At 35.9% G+C, this 11687-nt stretch overlaps 1 protein-coding gene across 1 annotated transcript in view; it reads right to left on the reverse strand.

Moving 5' to 3' along the window:
• Nucleotides 1-11096, reverse strand: part of LOC148841002 (collagen alpha-1(XXV) chain-like) — a 117535-nt gene extending 106439 nt beyond the window's left edge. The window contains exons 1-2 of the mRNA XM_088920793.1: nt 10369-11096; nt 10165-10234 (exon numbers count right to left, since the gene is read on the reverse strand). Of these exons, the coding sequence (XP_088776919.1) occupies nt 10165-10234; nt 10369-10671 (373 nt within the window). The 5' untranslated portion in view covers nt 10672-11096. The remainder of the gene's footprint in view (nt 1-10164; nt 10235-10368) is intronic.
• Nucleotides 11097-11687: the final 591 nt, after the last annotated feature.

The raw sequence follows: 11687 nt of genomic DNA on the forward strand, positions 1-11687 counted from the left end.
ATTATCATTAATATATATTTCAGTAATTTATACAGCATATTTCTAGAATATCAGACTGCAGTCTTTCAGGTTTAACTACAGACTTTTATTGGAGATAAACCTTAATCTTATTAAGTCACTTAAAAAAAACATTTTAATAGCTTTAAAAGCATGCAGCATAATTCCTGTTTTAATGAAAAATCCCTCTTCCCAGGGTTGTTTAGAACCATGTTTCCATATTCTCCAGGATAGTGAGCAAAATACAAACATGAATCACAAAATCTTCTACCTTGGCATGTTTGTACAATATTTATCTCCAATTGTTATTTTTATCTTTATTGACTGTTGAAGGAATATTAATAATAAAGTGCAAAGGAATTGCATCTCTGTCTCTGTGCACTCAATAACACCCACAAGCTTACAGCACTTTGCTCTGTGTGGAAACCAGAGGGGGCCACATTCAAAAAAGCATGGGCAAGCTGTGCAGAGCATTGATGTGTTATGAATGTACCAGCATGATCATTGCTTATAAATTCAGCCCTGATGGGCAATATCGGAAAAACATTTCCTGGGCTTAAAAATAGAGGAAACGTCAGTCCCAGCTTTTATTTTGTCCTAGCAGGAAGAAAATGCCAAGATACATAGATAAAAAAAGATAGCTTGAATTTTAGTCTGACATAATTACTTATTAATAGATTCCCAGATTATTTGTGAGGTGAGCAGTATTTAAACTTTGCAGGGCTCAGCAAAAGGATGAAAACATAAACATAACAATTAGGATAAAGTATTCCAAAATACGGAATAAATAATCTGAAAAGTTGCATGTAATCTCGTTTGTTCAATAAAATTTAAAAAATGATACATAAAAAATGTAACAATTGATCAATTAAACAAATATTTTATGTTTAATTAACACACTAATTAGAAAAAGCTCCTGTTGTTTCTTTACAATAAAAAGTACATCCTAGACTGGTAGAAAATCGCATACTGTTATTTAAAAGCAGAAAAGCAAGGCACAGGAGGAGCTCAGAAACAAAGGTCTCTGCTTCAGATGTGTGTCATTACCCGATGGCAACTGGGAAAATGCAAATTCCCAAAATGGCAGTAAACAACTGGATAAGTGCCTCTAGGACTATATGGGAGTAGACATTGAGCTTACTAGATGCTTGTGAGATTGCAGTGCTATTAATCCACTGATTGACACTCAAAGCCTTTTCACTCTGGCACTACAAAGCCAAACCCTCAAGTATATCTCAATTTATACATGACAATTCCTGGGGTTTAGCATGAATCAAGCTTTCAGACATTAGCCCCTCAAGCTATCAGGTACTGGCCTGGAGCTTCAGTTAATGGTTTATATAAATTCAACTTCTAAATCAGGAGCATGAAGTCCAAGGAAAATTAAAAGCCAAGTCCATAATATGTGGACTTGAAAATATGACCTCAATCATCCATGGCGCTCACACAGTTGAAAAAACTGAACATGGTAGAATTTTAAGTTACTTATTTTCTTGCAGCTTAGAGAGAAATACACTAAAGGCAAACCTTGATGGGATTTGTCAGGCTTAGACATTTTTTCTTTCTTTAATTTTATTCAGTTCATATACAAATGATTATACAGTAATTAAAATAAATCTTTAGTTCTATAGCTAAGAAATCGGATCTACTGTCAATTTACATGAGTGGGTAATGAAAGCTAAAACATTATTTCTGAGGCATGGAAGAAGAAAAAAATAACTTTATTATTTGTAACATTTTCCAAATGATTGCTTATCATCAATCACACATTTTATACCAATGAATACCTTAAATTTGTAACATAATATACAGTATAGAAGCATTGTTTGTTTAGTCATTTGTAATGCTTTTTAGATCATGTTAAGCACTTTCCATATCAGGGATTTTCGGATTTTTCAAATTCAGTCTTTTCTGTTGATTGTCCATTGGTTTTGATTTTTTTTTATACAACATATGACAAATAATGGGACAATGCCATGGGTAGTGGTTAGAGCTGCTGCCTCTGAGTGCTGGGGCCCTGGCTCAATTCCAGATCTGAGATGTCACCTATGTGGAGTCTGTTATATTCTCTTTGTGCTTGGATTTGCAATGGGTGCTCTAGTCTCTTTCCATAGTCCAAACACACTGGTGGGTTAATTAGCTTCAGGAAACTTGGCCCTGGTGTGAGTGCATGCATGTCTGTGTGCCCTGTGATGGACTAGTGTCCCCTCCAGGGTGCATTCTTCCTTTTGAACATTGCTTGCCAGGATAGGCTCCAGTTCTCACACAACCCTGAATTGAATGAAGCAGTTACAAAATCAACGGAATGATGACAAATAACTTCTATAGTGTGACCATATCCATTCTCAGTCAAAACAAATCTGAATCATATCTCTGTGTGCTGTGCACATGTTCAACCTGATGTCATGAACCCTTCACAGCTTATGAAGTCAACTATTAAAAATGTGAAACAGGCCAAAACTTACTCAGCAGAATTCATGAGGTTCTTGATGAGTAGTTTAGTTCAACCCAGGTATGCCGGTGTGAAAAGGCTTTTGTTCCCTTTGCTGTTTGCATAAAAGAGATATCATCATTGCCTCTCCTTCCTGAGCTGGTTTGAGGACTGTAGAAGTTAGCTCAGTTCATCATTAGCTGACTTAGAGCTTATACAAAAAAAACCCAAAAATGGTAAACTATTATTTTTAATGGGCATTCACCCTCGTTGAAAAAATATGTGGAAGTGGAACAAGACCAAAAGCAAGTTCTGTTGCTTTGTCTATGCATCCTGCAAGTTACTATTCATTTCTTAGAAAGAGGTGCCATTGTGTAATCCATGTGATCTCGGTCACACAAACAGTTCCCCTGTGTGCAAGAAAGGGCCTTGAACTGTTGGGGTTTGAAGGGAAAAAAGTAATTTTAACCCTAGAGATGACAGGGATCAAGAAGAAGTGACCAAAGTAAAGAAAACAAAAAGAATAGTGTCTCTGGGCACAAAAACTGCTACACAGTAGAGAGATTTTCTTTTGTGGTGTCCGTTAGCCACTTCCTAGAGTGGATTGAGTATGAGCAGAACAGGCTGTGCCTTCAGATAGTGGGAAAAAAGAGGGACTCCAAATGAGGTGAGTGGGGTGGCTCGTCTTTAATCAGAAACAAGTGCTCTTTAACTATAGCTCTGAATGCTCACAAAAGGACTTGAATGCATATGATTTCTCCACTGTCTAAGTGTTATTCATCTAAAAGGACCACACACAGATTTTTTAATTAAATTGAAAACAAAACAATTATGGTGTTCTACAGTATGTTTAAAATTCAGTATTTGTGTTTTTCCAGGTTATCTTTAACAATATTTCAAAACACAACTAAGATCTATCTAAATGAAGGAAAATATGTTTTTAAATAATTTGTAATTTGTAATATCCTCACATCCTGTAAATCAAAAACCAGAGTTTTAATTAAAAATGAATACCTACAAATGTTAAAATGATAACTCTTGCTATCTGCTACAAATATTAGAGTCATATTTTTTAAAAGAATAAAAGCACTACAGTAGACTACAAGCACAGGAAAGCACAGTCCCCACAGTTCCAGCAATGTGTCTCAAGTCTACAAAAAGCCTAGAGGCACAACTATCTCAGAGGGAAATGAAGTGACTTTGGCTTCAGAATACCTTAAAAAACTAAATTAAATCATACTGTCTGTGTTCTACCCAATCAGTGTTCTTGATAACTTCACATATAACTACATTTTAGTTATGATGCACATGAGGAGAAGACATTACGTTTATTACATCACAATTAAACAGAAACTTAATTTTCTATTTCATATCCCTATGAAATGTACTTAGAATAGTGCACAGACATCTGGCTAGTGTCATGCTGCAAAAGAACAAGTTAAGGTTGCTGAAAAGAGAAGAAAAGAAACACAACGTTTCGACTGTGGAGCCTTCTGCAGGTGTTTACTTGTTCCTTTGCAGCCTACGCATGCTGACGCAGCCACCTACTTGAACTAGTGCTATACTTTTTATTTCAGCAAAACTGAATTAATTTCAGTTTCCATCAAAGAGAAACATTATACATCTTCATCATTTGATTATCATAGCAATGTGTCATAAGAATATAATAAAAGATACAAATGAGAAGAGGTTATTCAAGCCATTTGCTATAGCTTTCTTGAGTATACAGTATAAGCTCAGGGAAAACATTACCCTGTGTTGTAGCCACACAGTATGAAAGTATGAATTAGTGAATGAATAGAAGTGGAAGTCATCAGCCTGTCTCCGTTGTCCTATTGATGGACAAAGAACAGGGGGAAAGTAAGATAAGGTGATGAGTGCTTGAGTACAAACATTGAAGCTCCTTATCTGCTCATATTCAGAAGAGGTTGGAGCAGATAACAGGGATGATAGTCTGTGTTTCAAGGAAATTCAGCTATACTGCCACATGGTTCCCCAGGGTCTGAGTGAGTATGGGCTGTCCTATTGTGCATTTCTGCTGCCTGATGTTTTGCACAGATGTTTCAAAACCATTTTGGAATCATTGTGCCACTGTGGCGGAACTCAACCAAGAAAGAATTTCAAATGTTTCCAGTACAATTTAATTTCAAAGCTTAACAGCAGACAATTACTTCTTTATATCTGTATATTTAAAATCCCATACACCTGAAGAAATGGATGTAAAAACAGAACAATGTGTTTATAACATCTTTGGGGATTCTGTCACAACTGTTGATGCCAACAGCATACATTTTTACATCAATTATATGTGCATACTGTATACTAATGGTGAGTTATAAATGTGGATTTTCCATATTTAAGTAATTATGTTTAAATTCAGTCTCATACATTGTAGAAAGACATATCCCATTTTCTAACATATTTTCCTGAATTACTCCTCTCTGTAAAAGTGGCATCAATACTTATCTCTGAGCTCAGTCTTCTAACCTCCATTTTTTCACTTTTAACTAGACTCCAGTTCATTGTCCCAGGGGTGCTGCCAAGAAATACCTGCTAGGTTCTTGAAGAGCCTTGCTGACAACTATGAAAGCTTTTTTTTCTTTTTCTTCCTTTTTTTTCCTCTTTGCTTCAATGCGGTTTCCTTCTAACCAATCTCTTACAGTGACATTCCTCATAAATCAAGCTTCTTTCTTTTTTTTCTTTCAACCTGAAGGGCAATGACACATAATGTATATGGAAAAATATGCCCTTGATCATTTCAGAAGCACACTTACATTATCATTTCTTTTCTGCATAAAATGAATATCTGATTCATGATAAATTGATTAGCAATCAGAGATTAAATATTGCTTGTAGGCTTCTAGGAATACATGGGGGAGATTCAATATGGTGAATTCTCCTTAATTCAATAATGATAGAAATTTACTAATGTGAAAATCAAATTCAGATTCATAATTATACTACATGAGATGCAGAAATAAATGTTAACTTAAATATGATAGTGACGGCATCCTGCTTCTACATTAATTCAGTTTAATGATCAGTTGGTAATCTGCAGTGGCTAATATAGCAAAAAATGAATAATAAACAAACATTACAAATTCCTGTCTGAAAAATGTGAACTTTAACAGCTACAGTTTTGAAAGTGATTAATTTATTGGGAAACAAAATATCCCTTGAAGTGCTAGAATCACAGAAATATGCTCTAGCAATACTAGTCATATGCAAGAAAGCTGCTATGTTGAGTCAGATAAGGTCTCTCTGAAACAATGTACTTGTATTTCCTGTAGGGACATCAGCTTTACTATTGCTCTAGATTGTGTCAAGTCAGTCCATCCCTACAAATTAAGAACTAGTCATCAGATAATGCTAATGATACAATTAACTGTTCATTAATCCTCTTCTTTCCTGGCCCACATTGCTGCCAGAGTTACTATGTCATCAGTAATGCCCAATAAATAAAGTCAAGTCTGGATACAAATTGTAAGCCTGCAGGAATAGCTGGAAAATCATTTGTTGATCAAATTTCATGACTTACAAAAATGACAAAGAGTAATATTACATAATATGTGTTATAAGAAGCATTAATCATTATTATATATTAATATTGCATGGGAAAAGCACATGTACTGTATGTGTAATCTGTTTCACCTGGTTAAATCACAGTTCACTTAAAATAAAACATCATGATGTGACATTCCACTTACACTGTGTCAAAACACCAAGAATCCAGCTAAAACTTAAATTTATACTTATTTAAAAATATCAGATTTACTCCAAACCTAAAAAATAAGATAACTCTCCCATATCATTAATTATAATTCTAGCTGAAATGGAACCTTCAAGTCACTGGCAATTAAACTCATTTGAACTCCCTTACAGAATGTATCCTTATTCAGTTGGTGTAAATTGTAAGATATTTGCAAGTCTTTCTTGTTAAGCAGGGATTGGCTTTCTTCTAAGCAGTAGCAGATGTGCTTGGGTTGAGTCTGGCTAGTTTTCACTTACACATTCTAATGACACAATTGCTTCTAAGACAGAACCACACAAACAGCTATAATTAGACCTGTCATTTATTAATTAGGTGTAAAAAAATATTGACCATTTTAAAAGTGCATTCTTGGTCTGGTTTCAGACAGCAACATTTTTGCAAGATTAGCTATAAGTTCATAGACAAAAGAAATTTTAAAAACATCTCTCAAACACAAAAGATTCAATAATGTCTGAAGTGTTGCCTATCTATCAGCTATTATTACCATTTAATATTGGTCCTAAAAATTTGATTTACCTACAACTTCATTTTCTTGAAAATACAGACTCTTGGAACTTGGAGGTGATTATCTGTCGACAGTGTGAAATATTAAAACCAAAATTGGTCTTTCAAAAAAAAGCATAACACCAGATACACCTCTTCAGTCAAAAGTTTATTTTGACCATGGAATACCAATTTGCTAATCACTGAGTAACCAAAGCGATATTGTTTACCTTTGACTATAACACTCCCTGCTGATTTGCAGTAAACTACTTTTTACTACAGTAAAGTACTATTTATGATTTTTAAAACATGTGATTTACACTTGGAATAAGAACATGTGACAAGAAATGTGTTGTTTTTGAATCTGTTACTGAGTTGAAATATTTTTTTCATTTTGTTTCATTCTATCTTTTAATTGAAAACGCATGTGGGATAATAATAGCAGACATCTGAATGAGAATTTGAACAAAGACTAAGTATGAAACCTATTGTGGTCTATGCTGCCAATACTAGTTGTCTGTAAAATCTGACATTTAAACCACTTTGCCACCCATTCAGCAAACAGAAACTGTTTCTGTGTCACACTTGGATCTTGAGTTCATTTCTTTTTTATTAACTTTTAATACCATAAACTACCTTTAACAGACACAAATGTTTCTGGCACGTTTCATTGTAATGATCTTAGAGTATTCTCAAACACTTATTTTTATAAAGTGATAACTTTTAAATACTTGGTAATTCTGTGCGCTTATGAATAGTTTTTGACAGATGTCCTCCCATTAGTCACTGGATCTAAGCCCGGCTACCAAAAGAGTATCCAATATAGGACCCCAGTCCAGAAACCTTACTCCAGTGCTTAAGTGCCTGGAAGATCCTATACTGTAGGTCACTATGGAGTAAAATTGTAAATATTTGATCAATTTATAAGCTAATTGGTCCAATTATGTTTAAAATGCATAGTTTTGTACTGTAAAATAGTATTTTAATTTGAAGTGATTTATTGCTTTCTTAATTAAACACACCACCTGCTTTAGTGGTCAAAATGAAACTGAAAATTTTCCAAGCATTCAGAAATTACTGTATTAGGGGTAACCCATAACCCCTGCTGGATTATGACTCTTCAGGACCAGGTTTGGCCACCCCTGCTCCAATGTGTGACAAGTATCTTGTTATTGTGGTTATAAGATTTATATAGCACTGACGTAACTGAGGCCAGCACAGGGGTTCAGTGGTTAGCATTGCCTCCTCACAGTGCCGAGTTCAATTCCAAACCTGGGGTGCTATCTGCATGGAGCTTTTATTTCCCTATCGTTGTGTGGGTTTCCTCTGGGTGCTCCAATTTCCTCCCAAAGTCCAAAGACACCCTGGTAAGTTAATTGGCTTCTGGGAAAATTGGTCCTAGTGTGCATGAGTCTGTGTCTGTGTCTGTGTGTGTCCTGCAATGGACTGGCATCCCTTCCAGGGTGTATCCCAGCAAGCCTTGCACCAGTTGCTTGCTTGGATAAGCTCTGCCCTCTTTACCCCCATGACCCTGAACTAAGTCTTTTCTACTTTGATAAATTTATTCTGCAAAATCACATATTTGCAGTTCTGGGGATATGTTTTTATAGAGAAAGCCTATCTTTCTGTTAGTGTTTAGTTAACTATAGTCCTCGACTTCATGCATCAGAAAGCTCTGCTAAGGGAAGTATTTTACAAATACGTTAACATCAAAGGAAATTAAAACACATGGGCCTACCTCACTAGGGTGAATACAAGAATGTTAGATGGTATGGGCTTAATAACACCCAAAGTTATGAGTGGAATGCAATACAAACCACTGCAATTTTGATGCACTAGTTAATTTAAAATGAGACAGCATGTCTTTGTTATAAGTTTGTGGCTCATAAATTCAGCCTTGAGCATTCACTTTTATATGCATAGCACAGTACTATTCATTGTTTTCGTGAGGGCCTTTGGATTTGGAGGTGATTTGTTGTTGCAAAATTCTAAGCATTAGTGTTTCCATCTACTGGTTGAAAAAGGTAATTTCACTCTGTAAATTACTCGTTACCAAAGTTACCTGGGGAGAAAAATTGCAAGGAAAATTATAAATTTTAGAAAAAGCAGGAGCACGATCCATAAAATGAATATATAAATATATCTGACACCTAACGTGTTAACAATATTTTATAAGCTCTGGTCTTTAAAAGTTATAGCACAAAAAGAAAGTTACATAAATATTCGCTAATATCCACAACTTTTTTACTCGTTGTAGATTAGCACAGTTTAAAATATTAAAGACGGCAATTATATATATATATCAGTACCAGCAATTACAATTTAATTTTCAAACTAACATAAAGCTTAAAATTGCATCTTAAGAATTGTACAAATAACAAGAAATGCATTCGGAAAAAAGGTTTACGAGCAAAACTGGAGAAGAAAAAAACGACCTCAAAGACAGCCACTGTGACATTCAGCCCACCCTTGACAAAAGTTCCCAGTGCTGCTATGTATAGCTGCTAAATGCCACACTTTCTGATGAGAACAGCGGTGATTCACACAGCTGTCTGCATCCTTCATGGCCCCTTCCTACTACCAGCACCGAGCAGGAGAGGAGTGAATTACTATAATAAGAATGCGTTCTCTGACAAATCCAAGCCGTACCACGCCGTTTTCCTATTGCACCTTGTGGTTATACCTGTAATCGTATACTTGCTACTTCCCCTGGGCGCACCTGTGGCTAGATACAATCACTGTATCTCTGTCACTTTCAGCGAAAGATGGTAGCTTAATACCTCGCTAGGTCTAGAGAAGCATTCCCGGTTGTCAACAGAGAAATACATATCTCCTGGCTGCAAAACACAGCTTGCACAGCCAAAGACATTTGTATTTTGGACAATAGAAGGAGTGGATAGATCTCATACATTACATCGCTAACTTGTCGATGAAAGTCTCACTTTTGATGGAAAAGTTAAGACTATCCACCTAATTATCTTAATTATACGTGCATGAGTGTACACAAATATATAGTATACACAATATTCTTTATTGTAGCCTATTTGATCTTATAATGGCAATAAATACCATCTAAATCCATGTACGGCAGTCAATTCTAAATCGCATACACCATTTAGTACAAATAGTAGAAGGTACTTCATGATTTTAATATGAAAACAGCGGTTCTGTAGAAAATTAAATTATTTCATATTGAAAAGCAGGCTTAAAATGCGTTACTGCTTTGATCAGACTCGATGCAAGAACGATTAATGTTCCGATGGCTGCATATATTTACCGAATGGCAAAGAAGAAAAATGGCAATGGGATATCCATGGCTTCTAACTCATAAACAATTCTGTATTTTAACTGATTATTTTCCTTAGGTAAAAAATATCACATTCAATCTCAAATGTGAAATCACAGGGACTGTGTCGCTTATTCTCACCCAGAGACATTATAAGCGGATGACAAGAACAGTTCAGAACCGTTTTAATTTTACCTGCCGGGCAGTTGCAGTCAGGTGGAGCTTGACGTGCAGTCCTTATCTTGGCCAAATGTTCGTAAGATCTCTGTTAAATAAAAATATAAACATATTGTAACATAAGAAAAGGAAGGTATAAATCATTTTGTTCAGTTGTCCTATCATCTGCAGTGCAACTGACGCAGCCATAAAGTATTTCAATGAATGAGTAGGAAATCCTACCTGAGACAGTAGTTCATCCACTCTTTCTTGTATCATTGAATTCAGCTGATCGACAGAAAAGCCTGGAACCTGATGATAAAGTAACTGTCCGCTTCCAGTTTCTAATGCGAATACTCTTTCTTTGATAACGGAGGTCTGTATACCAAGAAATATGCAGAACGCTACAGACACAAGGGAAAATGTGAAAGAGAGAGCATTTGCAAAAGTCCGGCAACAGTAGTCCTGTCTTTGCGAACCTGCTTTCTCCTCCATGTCTTCATCGCACCTCGCGTCTCCTTTACCTCCCGCAACCTTCATACTCATTTTTCAGCAATGCAACACCACACGCTCCGCATGTAACTCAGGCGGAGCAGTGAACGTCTGATATTGCCAGCCTCGGTGTTAATGCACAGTGCATCAATATTCAGGATTTAAAAAAATAAAACCTAAAACCATTAAATAACTGACTACCTCCAAATGATGCCAGGAAAAGTGTGAACTGTTCAAATAAAAGGACCTTCACCCACTTGTCAGAATGACCTATAACAGGCTCATCGGCTTTGAGAAGCTTTTACAAACTTGTTGCGCGCTCTTCAGGAAGTCTACTAAACCTGACTCCAGAACTATCCACTGCCTAAATGGCTACATGAATTAAAGGACTGGAGTACTGATGTGAACGTAAAATGACCACTATAGTGCCAGTTCCTCTTATGCAGTGACTGCTCTGATAAACTGTCTCCTCACTACCCTTGGTAAATACTGCAGCACGCCTTCAAATCTCCGCCGTTCAGTCTCATTAACATAAATTATTGATACCCGCTCCGAGTGCGCCTTATTACCATAAAACATAAATATGCACTAAGAGGGCGTATCAGCACCATTTGTGTGAGCCAAGTACGCGCTACCTGTTAGGCAAATCTGATCTTCTAACATTCTTTATATTCTCCAAATGGAATATACTGTATCTGACTCAAGAAAAGAATAAGAAGAATACTGTAGGTGTATGCGACAATAATTCTACTTGAACTACTGCTTTTTATTACTGCTTTTTATTATTAGAGTGATATTTCTTCTTGGGCTTTTAAAATACAGATGACTAGATTCATATCTTGTAAAATGGCCAGTTATCACATACTGTACCCTTCTGACAGCATTTCCAAACATTTCAAGAAGGTTGTGTTTTGGTTACATGAGACAAAATGTTTTTACAACGTTACTCGAAGGTTAGCATTCATCTGTGCGGGACATTCCTACATAAGGTGGTCACATTAAGATCACATAGATCATTTAAGTTTGGAATATATTTCGAACATTTTACTTAAGGTTAACTTACATGTACT

Source organism: Atractosteus spatula, chromosome 1 (genome assembly GCF_055471065.1).
Source record: "Atractosteus spatula isolate fAtrSpa1 chromosome 1, fAtrSpa1.hap1, whole genome shotgun sequence".
NCBI lineage: Eukaryota > Metazoa > Chordata > Actinopteri > Semionotiformes > Lepisosteidae > Atractosteus > Atractosteus spatula.